Source organism: Cibotium barometz, chromosome 27, assembly GCF_041138505.1.
Source record: "Cibotium barometz isolate CiBa-2024 chromosome 27, ASM4113850v1, whole genome shotgun sequence".
Lineage (NCBI taxonomy): Eukaryota > Viridiplantae > Streptophyta > Polypodiopsida > Cyatheales > Cibotiaceae > Cibotium > Cibotium barometz.
The window spans coordinates 10410623-10430171 of record NC_141072.1 but is presented as its reverse complement, the minus strand read 5'-3'; the positions used below and the strand labels follow the sequence as shown (position 1 = coordinate 10430171).

At 46.1% G+C, this 19549-nt stretch overlaps 1 protein-coding gene across 3 annotated transcripts; it reads left to right on the top strand.

The window, feature by feature from the left end:
- Positions 1 to 1727: 1727 nt before the first annotated feature.
- On the top strand, positions 1728 to 18728 carry LOC147623067 (uncharacterized). Of its 3 annotated transcripts, none has more exons than XM_086821112.1 (7): positions 1728 to 2304; positions 3925 to 4064; positions 4183 to 4272; positions 4392 to 4603; positions 5393 to 5583; positions 5666 to 5820; positions 18173 to 18728. In XM_086821112.1, the coding sequence occupies exons 1-7, from the start codon at positions 1839 to 1841 to the stop codon at positions 18323 to 18325; spliced, it is 1407 nt and encodes a 468-aa protein (XP_086677238.1). In that variant the 5' UTR covers positions 1728 to 1838; the 3' UTR covers positions 18326 to 18728. The 3 variants fall into 3 exon arrangements, with proteins under 3 accessions (XP_086677238.1, XP_086677237.1, XP_086677240.1); XM_086821111.1 differs by having other exon boundaries at positions 5654 to 5820; XM_086821114.1 differs by lacking the exon at positions 4183 to 4272 and having other exon boundaries at positions 1733 to 2304; positions 5654 to 5820.
- The last annotated feature ends 821 nt before the right edge of the window (positions 18729 to 19549 follow it).

The following is a 19549-nucleotide window of genomic DNA, read 5'->3' as shown; positions in this document are numbered from 1 at the left end:
ATTTCTAGGCGCCTCCTTCATGAGCCCTTCTCCCCATTATGAGGTGTCAAAATTTCTATTTTTTAACTAAAAAATCTAAATTTTTAACTAAAAAATCTAAAATTTTAACTAGTAAACTCTATACTAGTCAACTCTTCATCTTATGTGAGAATTTACTCATTTTTTGGAGGATTTTCTCATATTCTTTGCCTTTTTCTCATCCCAACACTTGGATTAACCTTATTGGCCCTTCTTGACACTCTTTGGACCTTAATAAGAATTTTTCTAAAATTTTATATCCCTAGGCCAAGATGTCCAATTTATATATTCAATTAATTTCTAATGCACATTGAAAAACTCTTTTTAAGATTCTGTTTTAGGGGATCTCTTCCTATTGACTGGGAGAAAATTCTTATCCAAAAATATCTTAAAAATGTATTATCTCCCTCTAGAATATTTTCTCTTTCTAGACCAAAACAAGGTAAAACAATGTTTTCTTGCATTCTGAATTAGGGGATAATTACAGAGACTGAAAGGGGAGATTCTTACACCTTAATATCTCAAAAGCTAGAGGCAGGAATCTTAGAGAGAGAGAGAGAGAGAGAGAGAGAGAGAGAGAGAGAGAGAGAGAATTATGATTTGGACTCTAGAGCGTGCATGCATGTGTGTGTGTGAGAGAGAGAGTTTCTATGTGTGAGAGGGTGTATATATGAAGAGAGAGGGAGTGTGTTTGTGTGTGAGTGAGAAAGAGAGAGAGAGAGAGATAATTTCTATGTGAGATAGTTTGTGTGGGAGAAGAGAGTGTGTGTTTGCATTAGTGTATGTGTGTGTGTGTGTGAGAGAGAGAGAGAGAGAGAGAGAGAGAGAGAGAGAGAGTGTGTGTGTGTGAGTGTGCATGTGTGTGCGTACGTCTGCATCTACGTGTGTGTTCTTGAGAGAGAGTGAGATGGGGTAGGCCTAGAGAGAGAGAGAGAGAGAGGGTGAAAAGAGAGAGAAAGAGAGCGAGAGATAAAGAATATAAAGTAGCTTTTAATATAATATAAATTAAATTAAAAATATATATGTATATGTGTGTATACATGTTTTTGTTTTTCGAGCCGGGGTTGTGTATACATGTGTGTGTTTTTATTTACATATATACATACATATATATATATACACATATATATATATGTATGTGTGTATGTCTCTGTGTGTATAATATATCCATCTATATATTTAAAAGTGAGCACACCTAACCACCCACATTAAAATTTAATCAAAATTAATTAAGATTATGTCTATGTGTGTGTATTTATATTTTTAAATACATGTATATATGTATGTATAAGTATATGTGTCTCTGTATATAGGTATAACATAATATTATATATACTATTATTTACATGTGTGTATGTGTGTGTGTGTGAGAGAGAGAGAAAGATAGAGAGGGAGAGCATGTGTAAGTGTGTAAGAGAGAGAGAGAGAGAAATAGCTTGTGCCGGTGATCGTTCATCAGCCAGAGGGGCTGCCAAGAGCTGCTCTTATTGTGTGGAAAATATGTGTGGGAGAGTGTGAGAAGAGAGAGGGGATGTGTGCATGCATGAGCACGTGTGAGTGTGTGTGAGAGAGAGAAAGCCGTGTGAGTGTGTGTGAGAGAGAGAGAGAGCCGGTGTGTGTGTGTGTGTGTGAGAGTTTCAACATTTGAGAGTTGTGTGTCCATTGTGGTTCTTTTCTGGAACCTTGGTAGCCTGGTCCAATACTAGTATACGTTATGCTAGATTTTTCAACCGAGGAAAGCAGTATACCTTATGCTAGGTTTTTCAACAGCACTTTGTAGAGCTAAATAGGTTGTGTAGGCTATCCATACCCATTCAAGCATGCACGCTAATTATCACTGCTTTTCCGGCCAGCCCATCTGCGGGAACCTAGCGTATGGTAGCAGAATTCCTAGCAAAGCTCGAATGCAAACCCTACTCAAGAACAGCCGAAACACCATCAAAAACCGAGCGCAAACCCTAGAAAGCGGGCGCAAAAACCCTAGCAATGGGCCAGGCGGGTTCCTTCTCGATCGCCGTGCCATTCAGTGCCGATCTTCATTATCGGAAGACGATAATATTCAGGCAGATTCTTCTGTATCGCCAGTCCTACAGGCTTCGATCGATTCTGAGCAAGAGAAAACTCCGCCATCGGTTGTGACTAAGAGCTTTTGGGAAAGTAAAGCCGCTGCTCGGATCCTCCTCCTGCTCGTCCCTATGTTCTGGGGAACGTACGGTCCAGCTGTTCGATTTGTGTACGAGCAACCTCACCCACCATCGCCGAGTGTCTTGACTCTAGCTCGCAAAGGTACTTTACGGTTGCTTATTGTGAATGCCGTTTTGACTTGTTCCATTGGAAAACATGACATAGCTGTCGAAGAACAAGGGGGCGCCTTCCTTTCTCAAGATCCTTCCATTTGTAAAGAAACATTTGTGCAATCTGCCCGCACAGCCAATCCTCTATTGGGACCACCACAAAAGGCAGAGATGCGAATTCCTGGAAGTTGAGTAACAAAGGATTGATCTTCTTTTTTGTACCTCATGCGTCTACGCAATGGGACGTACATGGGATTGATCAGTTGGTTAATTGGCATCGCACAATATGTTGCCCAACAATTTGGGTTCCTGAACGGAGCTCCAAAAACCTACTTTACAATCGACAGGCACACATTCACAGTGTCCAACTTCCCCACCATACCTGGCCCCTTTCAGAAGGAGACTACACAATCAAGGGTGGGGCCAAGAGCTACACTGGGAATATGTAATACATCTGTGCAGATAATCTGCCCTTCATCCCTGCATGAGAGGCTCCTTCCTCCTACAATGCTCTTTCACAAGCATCCCCAGTCAGCCAACAATCTCTAATTGGATTTGGTGTTGACAAAGCACTGCATACACTTTGAACTGCAGATCAGGGCTGTGTGGGGTGTACTCTGCATTGAGGTGCAGTTATGCATGGTTGATGACAATGTCTAGAGTTATTACAGGTGCATGCAACCACTCCAAACCATATGAACTCATAGTCACATGATTGGAGTGTAAGGCAGTGGCCTTCTAAACACTAGAATGTTTGAAAATAAGATGTTTCTGTTAAAATACATGCCAATAACTCATGTCAAATGTGGAAGTATTAGAATCAAAAGAACTTGAGAGCTTTCTGATGTTCTTACGACGGATGCAAAGTTCTGGCTGAAAATTGAAGCTTTAGAGGCAAGGCACTACTGTGAGAGTAATAGTGGGGAATGTAAGATTGGGAACTACACTGAAGTGGAAAAAGAGTGTGAAGGAAAAAAGGAGACGAGCCTGTCAGGTTTCATCCACTGCCCTGGCCCAGTTTAGTATGGTGTCCCATATATGTTGGCCAAACAGATTGGGCTCTTTTGGCAGTGTTCAAGTACTAGTTTTCACAGGGAACATGCCTCTTAATGCCTCCCTCAGTGTCCCACTTGCTTGTGGTTTTGATTGGCTTTGAGGGTCGTGCATCAAGCACATTCTTTAATGGTGTGCATGAAGCCCTCCAGCATGATTGTGATTGGCAGTTGTCTTCAATGAGCCCTTCATGTTGCTTTCCACTAGTTAGCATCATGTAATCTATTTTTGCAATTTGATGCTAAGCATAAAAGTGGCTGCACTGTAGCATAAAAGTCGGTTAAAAAAGGTTCTCTACTCTCAGATTGGGAACAAGAAAGGGTTAGTAAAGTAAGATGGTTGATAACTTTCAAGATCAGCACTGAAGCCTTCCATGTTGCTTTCGACAAGTTACCTATTTTTGTGATTCAATGCTGAGCATAAAAGTGGTTGCATTGTAGCATAAAAGTGGGTAATAAAAGGTTCTCTACTCTTAGATTGGAAACAAGGAAGGATTAGTAAAATAAGATGGTTGATAACTTTCAAGATTAGCACTGAAGCTCTCTCTTTTTGATTGCAGCTGTTTCTCTCATATTCTTTTTCTGCTTTCTGCCTTTGGAGGCCTCAAACAGTTCAGTTCAGCAGTCGATTGAGCAGCTTGTGTCTGGAGATACAGATGCCCTTGAGATGGACAGCAGGAAATTTTGGACTGTCAAACAGGTTTCTCTGCTTTACTCTTACTTATATCAACTTGCTAGCACACTTCTTTCCATTCTCTAGGCAATCTTAATTAGAGATGCTAGAAGTTACTGTCATAACAAACAATGAATTCTGTCAGCTGTCTGGGTACCTCACTGATGTTGTGGGAGTAGAGTGGACTTCAGCACTTGAATTGGGCCTATGGACCTTTTTAGGCACTGCTTGTCAGGTGTTTCCAGACTTTTTGAAACAGTTTGGATTTTTCTAATGGTTTATATGAAATTGGATAGCAGCCAATATTATCAACATTTCAAGAGCACTAATATCCGAATTTACATTCAAAAGCAGACAGATGGATTGGAGAATACGACTGCTACACGGGCTGGGTTCTTGCTACAGATTGTTACTGTGCTAGTGCCTGTCCTGAGTACATTCTCAGGTGTCAAGGTTAAACCAGTCACCTGGGCTGCTACCATTCTGGCTCTTCTGGGAGTAATATTCATGACTATGCAGCTTTATGGTGATGCTTCAGTGACAGTTTCATTGAGTACAATATGGAGGTGTGTTTTCTTTGGCTTGTTCTTGTTCGCTTGAAAAAGTTCAAGAAGCACTATGGAGGGATTACTTTGACCATGAAAACAGCTGTGCGTAAGCATCTGAATTCCCACATCATCCCTTCTACTGTAGCATTTAAAGTGGGAAGCTTCAATTACAATGAATTGATTAAATAATGGATTGAAACACAAAACCATTCACGTGCACAAGATGCATCATCCTTTTCAACTATCAGTGCAGGCTTCCCTCACGTTCTTGAGGGATCTGTTGAGATCAACACTTATACTTCATTGAATGGGAGGATTAGATTAAACAGGTTGAGATGGTGGTAAAGGAGGTGGAAACATGATAGAATAATGCAGTGGACCAAGGTGATAAAAAAAGAGAGGGCTATTCCTGCTACTTCAACTATTACAGACAGCCACCTTAATCAGAGACAAAGCCCTTAGTATGAGAGTTGCAGCCTTGCGGATAGAAGCAATGGTAATGGTGATGTCAAAGCTTATTAGATGGAAAGATGGAGATCACAAAGGGAGGTAAAAAGTGCATGGAGATTTCTAGCTTGTAGATTTCTTGAATCAGAGTAGTTGCAAGGATTAGGCAGGTTATTGACTAGATATATTTTTAATTACATAAGAGGGAACTGGCGAAACTTTGCTATTTAACCATGTTGTGGAGAAAATATTTGTTTCTTCCTTCAGCTAGCTACATGGCATGTTCCAAAATATTAGATTTGATTTCTTACACGTATCATGATAACATGGTTCAAAGCGTGATGGTGATATTGTTGACAGTAGTCTAGATATATCCAGAGGGGACCTGGAGATGCTCCTGGCAGCTTTTTTCTACGCACTTTGTACGGTGAGGTTGGGTAACTATGCTGCTAAAGCCCAAGGTGTTCGGTTGAGTACAAACCTTATGGTGGTATCCACGATTCTGGCGGCATCGTGGGTTTTATTTGACCGTACCAGTATTTCTTTGGAAGGTTAGTCTCTCTTTTCTGATGCAATTTACATTCAAGCTTTTGTATGTTCTCCATCTATGTTGACCATCAGCTTCAATTTCAGGCTTTCCATCACATGGGGAAGCGACTTTGGATTCACATTTGCTGCCTAGTCCAAGTGTACTATCAGCCATTATCTTTTCAGCTCTAGTCCCTGGGACCCTAGCATCCCTTGGCCAGACGTTTGGGCAAAAAGTAATTCCTGCTGCTGAAGCACAGGTGGGTACATTCTGTTTCTATTCGATGATCTATTTTTAAGTCTATTAAATTGCTTACAAGATTCTGGAAAAATATGAGGTATTTGGGGTGCTTGCTTTCGCCGATGTAGGGCCTCCCATGTACATGTAGTATTGAAAATCCCGGAGCAAGATGACCATAGATAGTCGGGGAATGTGTCCCATATCTCCTCATCCAATGATAGTCCATAAGCGAGCGTAGAGCTGTGATGGCGTCCCCCTGCCCATAGAGTGGCCTCTCCATGGGAGTGGAGTATGTCTTGGATTTGAGCTGAGAGGCCATAGGCTTGGATACCCTGATGCGGGGGCTTCTGGCTCTCATGAGGGATCATGCTCTCTCACTAGTGACGTGTGGGGCCAAAGGATCCGGCAAGTGGGTGGGGTGTAGTCTTTGACTTGTATGATCCGTTGGACCTTGAAAGCTTAGATAGTACTCTTTGGCGTGGGTAAATGCAATCTAAAGAAGTCTATTGTCACCGTAGTGCATGTTTTGTCTCTGCGAAAACCCTAACCCTAATTTTCAAGATTGTCAAAATGAAGCGCGAAGAGCTTGTTTAGAGGAGCAACTTTGTCTCTTACAGCATCTTCAAATTCAAAGTGGTTTGAGAGATTTTTAGGAGGACTTTTTGCATAAAAAGTCAATAAAATTGCTTTTTTTTTGGGGAATATAAAGTTGCCTTTTTTTTTTCCTGGGAAAAAGATCCTTCTATTAGTTAATGAAAAAAAAAAAACATCCACAAAGGGCTAGATACAACCACGAAGGGCTAAATACATACTTGCCTCATTTAAGGGCAGGAATCAAATGATCATAAGGGGAAGACACTTCTCTGGCTTTCCACTTTGTGAGGCCTCTGTTTGTGAGAAATGGGTGTGGAAATAGTATTTTATCCAGCCCTAAAAAGGGTATTTTTTTTTGGATTTTTAGGTTTTATTTCTTGGTTTGTGGGTCTTTGCTGCTGGCTGACAGCCTTTAGCCTGGCTGACCAACAGCCCCACACACTATATATAGCCTTGTGAAACCGGCCTTCAGAAATCTGACGGGCGGCGTATTATTTGTCAAAGGGTGAAAAATTTGATAGGCAAAAGGCACCAACGTTGCTTCAGCCTTAAATTCCAACGCAGCCATGTGTAAGTATTACAATGGATTCCATTATGGATTTACCACGGACGTAACAAGGTAATGATGCCATTTTGACAATTGTGGATAGCACACAAAACACTTCATCACCCATGGGCACCTGGAAAAGGAAACAAACATGGGGAGCTAGAGTGCTCCTGCAAATAGTACAAGGACACCGATTGGCCCCAAAACGCAGTAGCGTCCCTTGCTCAAAATTTGAGTACATATTACAACTCGTAGAATCCTCTACCAATAGGATCCCCCTAAGCTTTCACCCAGGACTTCCAAATAAGAACTCGCGCTAATACAGCAAAGTATTCCATAGAGAAGACAGACCTGTACGACACCTCCCTACTTGAAAAGGTCTTCTCCATCTCTACCATGGATCCCACAAACCCTTTCCCAAACAGCAGTAGGGCTGTACCAAACCACATGTCCTTCCTATAGTCACAGCTTGCATGTAACCTCCAAAAAACTAGAACCTGTTCACATGAATCCAAAGACATGCTTTCCATATGAAACCAAAGACCTGTATCCCATAACCATAGGCTTGTTTCCTCGATACCAAAGTCTTGTTTCTTCTCGCAAGACCAATGTCCTGATTCCATGACAGATATACCACCCAAACACGGTTGCCAAAACCTAGAGAGAGAAAGATAGAGGACGTGTCAAGCCATCCCATTCACATAAGTCCAGGACGAAGAGCAACAACACATCTCTTCCAAGAACATCATCCTGTGCATCTTAGCCTGATCCTCTGTATCCCAATGCCGTAAAACTAGGCTTGCAATCCACAATGAGAGAGAGAGAGAGAGAGAGAGAGAGAGAGAGAGAGAGAGAAAGCCTATCTCTATTCTCCTGCATCAAAAAGGTTTGGGGAATAAGGCCACCACCACTGGCCCCCCCCCATGGTTTGTAAAAAAAACATCACTGTCATATAACAGCAGCACAGGAGGAACCTCAACAGCAGTCCTGTGTGATCGTACAGTCCATACACAGCCACAACAACAACAACCGAGAACAGCCACCCCTCTTCCAACAACCCACGCGCATGTGTGAGCGCCCACCGGCGCGCACACACACTTATGCGAGCCTGCGCCCATCTTCCGTAGCAGCCTGCGACTCTATACGCCACCTGGGCGTTTTTCATCCTGCAGGTCAACGCGAATCTGCTCACCCACGTACATCAGGTTGCGCCTGAATGCGACTCCTGCAGCCCAGCCCATGCTACCGAAGGTTGCCCGCTTGACGCCCGCCTGGCCACTTCCACACACGCAGCCCGCCTGGTTGCTTCCATACATGCCTGCACCAAACTTGTGGGCATCGCCCAGCCTGCATCAGCGCCACCATCTGTGGTCATCGCCCCGTCCACCACCTGCAGCAACACTAGCCATAGCTGAAGGAAAACGACGACCCTTGCTCTCTCTGTCCGGTGCTGCCTGCGATGAAGTTCTACGTGTAGTTTGTGCTCTCTGGCGACCAACCATGCGCCCGCATACACCACATGACACACGTCCTTCGGAATCCGCCACCCTGCCCTTTATAACCATGCGATCCGCTTTCTCAAAAACGCCAAAAGCAAAATAACAAAACGCATGCTTATATTTATAATAGGATTTTTAAGCCTTCAAAGGTTATTAAACCTTATAAAAAAAAAAATCCTTTTTGTCCCCTTTCACACTTGGGCTGACCACACATATGAGTTTCCTTTTCATATCCAATTGATGCTTGTTCACACATGCATGGATGAGTTTAAAACTAAAAAATAATAGGATATTTTTATCTCTCCTCTCTCCTGGATCAAACCAAATAAAAAAGGGAGCCAAACTGGTCCAAATCTTGTCCAAACTCAGCCAAACTAAAGCTGGAAAATTTTAGAACTCAGTTGGACTCAGTTAGTGGCCTCCCTTTCCTATAAATAGACCCTCATTCCTTTGTATTATTATCTGTGAACTAAACTATGTCGATATTACTCTAAACTAAGCTTAATTTCTATTATCCTCTAAAAACCTCTACAAAATTGAAGAGATTGGAGCTTCTCTTAAGAAAAAGAAGACAATAATCCACACTTTACCTCCTAAATGACTTGATTCTTTGACAATAGTAGAGGCCCCCAACCAATCAATTGGTTTGGTATGTGGTTGGAGTCTCCAAGGAAGATTGAAGAGAGAGAGAGAAGTTCCAATCTCTTCAATTTGTAGACGGTTTTTAGAGGATGATAGAAAACCATCCCGTGCCCGTGCCCACCTGCTTGTTGTCCAGAGGGAAAAACACAGGGTCGTAAAACCTTGCCTCATCACTTCACCACTCGTACCACTTCATAGACATAGTCCGTACCACTTGTGCTACTGTGTGTCAGATATTTTGTTTCCAGAGGGCCAGTGTGTCAGTGTGGGACCGTGGCATCCATCATCTTCTCTCATGGTCTCCTTTTTGACCCGAGAGGGGGTGTGAAAACAGTATTTTATCCAGTCCTAAAAAGGGTATTTTTTTTTTTGGATTTTTAGGTTTTATTCTTGTTTTGTGGATCTTTGCTGCTGGTCGACAGCCTTCAGCCTGACCGATCAGCAGCCCCATACAATATATATAGCCTTGCCTCATCACTTCACCGCTCATACCACTTCATAGACATATTCGGTACCACTTTTGCTGCTGTTGGTGCTGCTGGGGACTGCACATCATCTGCTTCATCATCATCGGCTCTTCAGGTCAGCACATCAGCGTTTTACATCAGGCCACACCAAAGGACAACAGCCCACTCTCTGCTACAGGTCAGTACATCAGCATTTTATATCAGGCGACACTTTGGGACAGCAGCCCACTCTCTGCCATAGTAGAGGACTTCAGCGTTTTTCCTCAGCTCATGGGACAGCAGCCCACTCTTTGCTACATAGTACAACACTTCAACGTTATATCATCAGTACCTATCTTGGGACAGCAGCCCACTCTCTGCTACGGTTTATCACTGAGTGATGGTGAAGATAAGCAGAGAGGGCTGTCCAGATGGTGAGAAGAGAGTGGGCTGTTGTCCCAAGGTAAACTGAAGAAGAAAAACAAGTATTGCAGCACCCTTGTCACCAGAGCTTGCACCACCACCACTCGGGATGGCAGCCCTCTTTGCTCCTCAACCATCACTTAGGTATTGCAACACCCTTGTCACCAGAGCTTGCACCACCACCACTCGGGACGGCAGTCCTCTCTGCTCCTCATCACCCCTTAGGTATTGCAGCACCCTTGTCATTAGAGCTTGCACCACTTGGGACGGAAGCCCTCTCCGCTCTTCATCATCACTCATGTACCGCAACACCCTTGTAACCAGAGTCTGCATCCCGTCCGCTGCTCACTACCACCTCGGAGTGTCTCTGCATCTACCGACGCGAGCCTTCGACACCGACCACCTCACGAAGTGCCTTTGCCTCACATCGACGTGAGCCTTCGTCACCGACCACCTCACGGAGTGCCTTTGCCTCACATCGACGTGAGCCTTCATCACCGACCGTGCTTTACCTCTGACATCAATTTTTGCTTCTGCACTGGTCTTCTTCTACTTAGAGTCACCTCACATCAGAGGGCTCTTGTACATATGTTCACTCACCATTATATAGACTCACTCACCTATTTCATGTTGTGTTGTTTTGCTTTGATCTCTCGTACATCTGGTCCTTTTGTCCTTTTGCCCTCACAATGGGGCAGGCCTCCAAAGCCTCAAGAAAGCTTCCTGCTGCTTTTGCATGCGGTCTAAACCTCACTGTAACTTTCCCCACTGACCGCGGAGGGTGTGAATGATATCAAGCCATATGCTCCTGATGGACTCAGCTGGCGGAGTGTGGGTACACCCTCGATGGCCGTGTTGCATTGAGCTCGCCAAATGTGCCAGGATGCTATGCTACTGCAAATCTCCCATCTCTGGCATGAGCCTGGTCGCCAATAGTTTGTAGGTGGGGCTGTGACTGATACTGCCGAAATACAATGGTGAGAGACCTGAAGGGCTAGCCCTTCCTCATCCTCCTCATAAGACCTGACCACTCCAGCCTTTGTGGCCCAAGCACAGTGCCCCATGTAATGATCTGGATCAATGCCCTGTCCATCGTGAAGATGCGGAGAATCCACTGCCAAATCTGCTGAGCCTTCAGGCAATCCCAAAGACAATGTCGTTGAGACTCTTGAGAGTGGCCGCACCGCGGGCAAGCTTTTGGCTAACCTCCAATTGCCAGCCAAGTATCGATCGCCAAGCTCCTGTGTATCTCAACCAAAGAAGTTTTCGTGTTTTTTTTGCAGCAAGCCTCAGCGCCGCTTGTAGCGATGCTGTACGTGTCTGCATACGACTGGTACCCGCCTGCCTGCGTGTATCGGCTGCATATACCCGCCTGTCTGCGAATAATGTCTGCTTGCGTGCGTCGCCAGCCTGCTTGTGTGTACCAGCACGCCTACACGCACCACCGGTCTGCCTGCGTGTACCACCTGCCTGTTGCGATTGGTGTAGCGTTCTTGCGGTGTCTTCACTCATGTGGCTGCGCAGCCACTCAGGCGCCACACAGCTACAGGCACACATGCATCGACAGCCATCGCTACTTCTCTCTCTCTCTCTCTCTCTCTCTCTCTCTTTCTTACAGATTTACAGTCGACAGGTTTTTACCTCTTCTCTCTCTTTCTCAAACTGTTCACACAGTTGAAAAACACACAGGCCTTCTTCTTGCAAAGCAAAACAACCCTTACAAGACCAAAACCTTTATCATGGGTTTCTACGATGCAAAAGCAACATGCTGAATTTGAAAAAACAAAAGTATGAACAGAAAAACAGCAATCTTCTCGAACTCATACCTTTTCTTTGACCTCTTTTTCTCTACCTACCGACTTGCTCGTTCTCAAGGCTTGCTCTGATACCACTGTCAAATCCCCATAGGATCACCTCGTAGAACGCTCTTGGTACAAGGCTCGAAACCTGCAAAACAAACCAAGCAACGTGAAGGGGGTGCAAGGCTGACTCACCTCCCAACCTTGACAGCCGTGGGCAAGCCCACAAGTCTTGGCTGTCCCCACCGAGCCACGAGCTGAGCTAACTAGATGGATGTGCTAACCAATCTCTTGTCAAATCCCCATAGGATCACCTCGTAGAACGCTCCTGAAACAAGACTCGAAACCTGCAAAACAAACCAAGCAACGTGAAGGGGGTGCAGGCCTTACTCACCTCCTAACCTTGACAGCCGTGGGTAAGCCCACAAGTCTTGGCTGTCCCCACTGAGCCACGAGCTGAGCTAACTAGATGGATGTGCCGACCAATCTCTACCTCGTGACGTCCCATACCGCCACGAAGCTACTCTCGCGGGCCTCGAGACTGCTGTCGGTCTTGGCTGCATAAAGCCATTTTGGCATAAAGAAAGTTCATCCCGTATTTCTTGTCAGTAGACTTAAGGAAGTACTGGGTGGAACAAACCAGTTAGTTACTCCTCAAGAAATCATAGATGTCGAGGACATGACATTTGGTCCACACGAACCGGAAAAGATCCATGGATTTCGTGAAAGACGTTTGCGTAATACACTTCTCACGGAATACAAGATCAAGTGGAAGGATCGTGTTGAGGAGGACGCTACATGGGAGACATTGACTACCCTTCAGAGGGATTACCCTGGGTTTTTAGTGAGCTCAGGAGTGAGCTCTTAGAGGAAGGGGAGTATGTCATGTGCACAGTGTGTATCTACCGTGTGCTACACGCACACAAGACTAGCTTCGAGGTTTGGGGAAGCTTGGAGCTAGGCGGGCTGATTGGCGAGCTGGGCTAGGGATAGACTAACGGGCGGGCACCCAAGTATGGACGGGTGAGCGCCCAAGTGTGGACGCCTGGTGACCGGCCAAGAGCCTATAAAAGGGTAGCCAAGGTTAGTCAATAGTTCATAGAGTCTCGCGTGTCTTTGTGAGAGCTCTATGGTCAGGAGCTTAAATCTAGTGCAGACGTGCACTTGCTTTATGCAGCCAAGGCCGGTAGCAGTCTCAAGGCCTGCGAGGGTAGCTTAGTGGCGGTATGGGACGTCATGAGGTAGAGATTGGTTGGCACGTCCATCTAGTTAGCTCAGCTCGTGGCTCGGTGGGGACAGCCAAGACTTGTGGGCTTGCCCACTGCTGTCAAGGTTGGGAGGTGAGTCAGGCCTACACCCCCTTCACGTTGCTTGGTTTGTTTTACAGGTTTCGAGTCTTGTACCAGGAGCGTTCTACGAGGTGATCCTATGGGGATTTGACACCGATCCACCACATGACTCCATTGTAGAGGCTTGAATTCCTTTCCTCATCGTCGCGGGATCCACGGCCACTCGTGGTGTCCTTGCCGCTTCGACCGCCTCGTAGACGCAAGCTTGTCAAGAAGTTCCCGTCTTCTAGGGTGTGACATTCGTGCAAAACCTTGCCTCATGTCCACTCTCATGCAAGAGGTGGGCTCGCACTTTGTCGGTGTCACCTGTTCGCCGGTACGGGCAAAGCTTGCATGCCCATGGCCGAGAGCTGCCTCCATGAGCGGATGGTCCTCCCACCATGTCCATCGTGTTGTCCTTCTACGGGAAGCCCCGGCACGTGAGGAGGATGCCATGGTATGATGGTTGAAGATGCTTGAGCAATGAGAAAGGGGGGGAGAGAGAGAGAGAGAGAGGCCTAGAGGCTTGGAAGTCGGAAGACTCAAGAGGCTTGAGAGAGAGAGAGAGTCTAGCAAGTAGAGAGTAGGGCCTTGTGTGAGGCTTGGAACTTGGAACTTGGAAGTTAGAAGAAGCTTGAGGGAGAGAGACTAGAGAGAGTAGATACACTCATAGAGTGTGGCAAGCTTGAGGCTTGAAAGTTGAGAGAGAGAGTGGCTTGAACTTTGAAGCCTTGAAAGTTGAAGGGGTGTGTGTGTGCTTGTAGCCTTGTTCTTATATAGATATTAGATAGGCAAGAGAGAGAGGCAAGGGAAAGAGAGAGAGAGAGAGGCAATGGCCAAGGCCCAAGGCCCCAAGCCTAAAGGCCAAGCCTCAAGGCATCCCCAAACGGCCACCCAAACAGCCATAAATGGCTAGAAACGGCCAAGGCGTCCCCAAACAGCCATAAACGGCCAAAAAAATGGGCAAAAAGCAGTCGGGACAGCGCGCAACGGCTCCCTGCTGTCCCCCCACAGTGCTGTCCCCCACAGCCGTCCCTGCTCCTATAGTCGTCCCCGTCTCCGTCCAATGTGAGGGATGCCTCTAGGGGGACGTCTGACCGTCCCCTGCCGTGATCCGTCCTGACTGGGCGTCTCGCCGTTCCAAGCATCCGGTCCTTTCGTTCCCTGTGACTGCCCTGGTGGTCGGCTGACGGCCCGGGCGCAGGCCAACCGTCGGCCATTGTCTGACAGTTGTGTCGTCCACGGCCGGGACTTGGTGCTCCACTGCCTAAGAGCCTGCCTCTCTCTCTATCCCTTGGGATCTGAACGGGTTTTTTTTTTTGTGGGGGGGGGGTCTCCTGGACTGACATCGAGGGCAAGCTTTGGCTACATGGCCCATCTGCCTGCAAATGAAAGATTGGCCTAGAAGGCCTGAATACTCCACTCACTGAAGGACGGGGTCTCCCCGAAGGCATGGGATAGATATAACGTGTGGCATTGAATCCAGCGAGGCAACACAGATGTGGAGGGATGGAATCCTGGTTGCCTATGCAAGGGCTGAGGTAGCTTGGGGGGGGGGGATTCCATCACTCTCTCGATGGCACCACCAATCATTGGGAGGAGAGGAAGGTATTCCTTCCTAAGGCCTAGGAAGCAAACTATCACTGGGAAGCTCGACACACCAGCCAGAGGGTTAGACATAGGATTGAAGCCGTGCTGCCACCGCGCAAAGAAGGCCTGCACCGTATGCAATGCAAGGGGGCTTAGCTGCATGACTCGGTCTGATGCTGTTGGCGAGTTGAACTCCACCTGGTAGTATCCACGTCCCAGAGGGTGAATGTCTGTGATCTTTGTAGGCTCACTAATGAGGCTCGCTCGTAAAAAATCCCTGAGTTGTTTGCACGCAGGGCGGCTACCAACAATCTTGCAAATCAAGGTGGAAGCCTCTAATGTTGCTACGGTTGTGGCGAGAATCTGAAGGTCCGCTTCGGAAAAGGATATGAAAGCTCGGTTGGGGATGGAGACCTAAGGGTCAAGACCAGAAAGAGCTAAGACTTGCCGAATAGAGGAACGCCTTGAATAACCTGAATTCAACTTGCGAGGAAGGGGAAAACCAAAAGAAAGGAGGGGAAAAAGGGGGGGGGGGGTGCAGGCGTAGGAGAAGGGGAGGCAGGCAGTGCTGGGGCAGCAGCAAAGGGGGGAGGGGAAGCTGGCAGGGCAGGCGAAGGAGAGGGAGGGCTGGGGGGGAGCGGCGTAGATGTAAAGGCCAAGCGAGCGGGCGGGAAAGGGACGAAACAAGGGCGAAAAGGGGCGCAACAACGTGGGGGGAGGGGTAACGGCTTAGATGTAAAGGGTAGGCGGGCATGTGGGAAAGGGGCGGAACAACGTGGGGGGGAGGGGGCGAAGAGAGGGGGAGGCACAGAAGCTTGAGAAGGAAGGGAGGGGTGGGGGGGTGGGGTGCAGGAGATGCAGCAGACGGGGAGGAGCTTAGGTAATATCATTTTTTTTGTTCCGCATCATAAAGGGATCTATTGCTATATGCAGCTTATCATCATAATATAAACTGGAAGATCCATCGAGGGTAGAAACAGTGAAGGATTGAGATCAGGTTCGGGTAGCCGGGAAGGGGCCTAAATAGCTAAAAGCCTTGGTGAGTTATACTCTACGTATTCACTCTGCTTAACCCTTTTGTTGGATCCGTTAGGCGTTGTTTCTATTTGACCCGAAACCGATTGGCCTTGAGGAAATCCCCAAAAGCTCTGGCGGAGATCGTTAACCGATACTGATTCAGTGGTGTTGGACAAACCACTTCCAGACTCAGAAGTATCTTCCACTGAATTAGGGAAACTCAAACTAGAATAAAAGTTGCTTTTTAAAAAAGCAAGTTACTTTTTAAAAGCAAGTTACTTTTTTAAAAGTGCTTTTTAAAAGCAAAACTTGCTTTAAAGCAAGGGGGCTGCTAGAACCTATATAAGCAAGGCTTTTGGGGGGAGAGGGGGGGGGGGGGGGGGGGGGGGGACTTTGGCCATAACACATCACGTGGATTCATTGAGTGGAGGCCAGAGAAGCTATCACTCTTGGATCTTGGGCATGTGTGCGTGCGGGAGCGCTCTGGCTATTTGCTATGGAGGTTCGGCTGAAGTTGTAACGGAAAGTTCAACTTCTGGAATAGAAAGAAATACCGCAAGGGCGCTTGATTTAAAGCAAGGGGACTGCCAGAACCTATATAAGCAAGGCTTGGGGGGGGCCTTTGGGCACAACACATCATCTGGATTCAGAGAAGCTCACTCTCTTGGATCTTGGGCATGTGTGTGCGCGGGACCGCTCTAGCTATTTGCTGTGGAGATTCAGGCCGAAGTTGTAACGTAAAGATCAACTTCTAGAATAGAAAAAAATACCGCAAGGGGTTTTGGGGCCAATGCAATGTCTTGTGTAGGAGCACTCTAGCTCCATCCCTCTCTCTCTCTCTCTCTCTCTCTCTCTCTCTTTCTCTCCAAGTTTCAGTTATTTAAAGTGCTTGTCTGTGGTGAAGTTTTTGTTTACTGCCCATCAGTGGTATTGAAGGCCGGTTTCATCTGTAATGGATGTCTAAGAGGAATCTTGTTGGCTCTGACTCCCTAGGTGCCATCTGAGCATGATCTCCCAGTGACAACAAAGCTCCAGTAGGTACAGATCCAGGCATATCCTGTGAGAGGGCTGAATCGGTCTCAGAAGGGACTATGAAATCTCCCTCTAATCTCATAGTACGATGGGCATCTTAACATGTAATGCTGCTCTATCTCAACCTCCCTTGTTGTGCATATCGTGCATATCCGCCATGGTAGTGGAGTATGTCCAGCTGAGAAGCCGTAGGCTTGGATCCCCAGATGCGGGGGCTTCTGGCTGTCAGGAGGGATCACGCTCTCTCACTAGTGACGCCACGGGTGCATGGGGCCAAAGGATCCCACGAGTGGGTGGGGCGTAAGTCTCTGACTTGTATGATCCATGATCCCTTCGACTCTGTAAAGCTCAGATAGTACTCTGGCGTGGGCGAATGCAATCTAAAGAAGTCTGTAATGGATGTCTGGCTCTCAGGAGGGATCACACTCTCACTAGTGACGCCATGGGTGCGTGGGGCCAAAGGATCCTGTGAGTGGGTGGGGTGTAGTCACTAACTTGTATGATCCCTTGGACCCTGTAAAGCTTAGATAGTATTCTCTGGCATGGGCGAATGCAATCTAAAGAAGTCTGTAATGGATGTCTGAGAGGCATCTTTCTGGCTCTGATTCCCTAGGTGCCTTCTGAGCATGGGTAATGAAGATCCAGTAGGTACAGATCAAGGCATATCCTGTGAGGGCTGAATCAGTCTCTGAAGATACTCCCTCGAATCTCATAGTAAGATGGGCATCTTAACATGTAATGCTGCTCGATCTTGACCTCACCTGTCATGCATACCGTGCATATCCGTGCTTTCTGAGGGGTGCAATCTGCTTTACTGGACTCAATCTATAGACGGTGGGATGATATCCATAGCTGGCCAATGGCGATCTGCATGGCTTGTGACATGTGTCTTAGCCAGGGCTCACAATAAATCCATCCTCTGAAACTTGTAAAAAATGGTCTCTTGTAGAACTGGAATTTTGTACTGAGCTCTAGTGAAGACACCCATGTGGCTCGTGCAGCCCTGACAGATTGTGGTGGATAAGGTGGTTGATCTCCTGCTGGGAGAGATCAAGAAATGGTGAATCAAGGCTGTACTCCAAGGGGGGGAGGTGGTCCATCTGAAGGCCATGTTTATCTAACCAGCTAACCACTTGTGAATACCAAGACCTGCTCTGCTCCTCTCGGGTAAGCTGCAACGACACCTGTAGGGTGTGGCCCGTGGTATGGGATGCCAAGTCTTACTGTGGGGGAGCTTCTCCAAGGATGTAGCCATGGCCTACAACTTGCGCGTGAGTCCGGAGGACTCCATGGTTGGGAGGTGAGCCTCAAGCCTCACTCCTTCGTGGTCCCCGGTCGGATAATTCTGGGGTTTGGTCTTGTTAGACCTTACACTATGTGTGTGTGTGTATGTGTGTGTGTGTGTGTGTGTGTGTGTGCACATCTTGATATGTCATCCTTTATTTTATGTGCAGGTGTACTATTCTCTGCAGCCGTTTTGGTCAGCAATTTTTGCCACAGTTATCTTAAAAGAAAGTGTGAACTTAACCACGTGGGTAGCTGGGATTGTGTTGGCCACAGCTGCTTTCCTGGCTAGTTCTGATATACTCTCTGTTGATGAAAGGTAGTACCGGGTGAGTATGAATGCTCTCAAAAGAGATGTATAATCTGGAAATGGGTGGTTGTGTCAATTTTGTTCAATTGCCTTGCTTTAAATGGAAAACTCTAATTTTCATAAGAAAAAAATAAGAGTGGCAAAGCAATAAGTGTTTCTCATGATGACAAGTATGGCTAGACAATTTTGTCATCATGAGAAACATAGTTTTCATTGAAATTTTATACAAAGCAATAAGCTGAGCCACATTATTAAGTGTACAGATTTATGGTGGAATACAAAAAGGGGACATGCTAAGTGTTGATTGGGCAAGATTGTCTAGCCACACTTGTCATCATGAGAAACATAAGAGCAAGCTACTTGTATTTTGTGAAGAATTCTTACGTCAATGGCACAATGATCACGAAAGATTTTCAATATGGGAACTTAAAAGACTAATACACTGCAGAAGCTACATGATGCCTACTTTTCCAAACAAAAATTCGTAGTGCTCAACCTATCCGATGCAACTAGATAGCATGTTTACACTCCGCTATATGTATACATAAATATTCTTACAAACCACTAGAAGATTGTGATATTGAGTCTTGACGTCCTCCACCCCTTGAGAATCCATGTCTAGAGCATGACTACTGGCAATTCTTGGTGGGTTCTGCTTAGGGGGATGACCTGTCTCTTAAAAAAAAAAACTCTTAAAAAGGTGGTTTTTTACTTGAGATGATCATGCTTACAAAAGCTTGTGTGTGTGTGTGTGTGTGTGTGTGTGTGAAGGTGGCCATATATTTACATAGGATATGCTTTGAGTAATGCCTTGGTCATTTACTCACATTGGTAGATAAGACATCATGCGCAATGCTTGCTTGATCCCATGGTCCAACTTGGTTGTAAGTATAATAAAGAGAAATTCCTACGTTATTTTATTTTTAATGCTTAAATGAACTTATGTCCTCACCAGGAAGGTACATGTAATGGTTTTCACAAGCATGTTTCATCATGCCCTTGGTCTTGTTTTTTCTTATGAGATGCATCATTCTTGGACATGTGGAATATGGTGCATAAATACCTTGAAATCAGATAAACTTTACTATTGAACATCAAATCCTAGATTCATGGGCAAGTGCAAATCAAGTAGTAATTCATGGCATCGTAAGTTGGCTTGTAAAATATTACACTGTTTTACTAAAAAAAACAATGTGAAAGCATGGCAGCATGCAAAGTAAACAAACCTAAATAGACA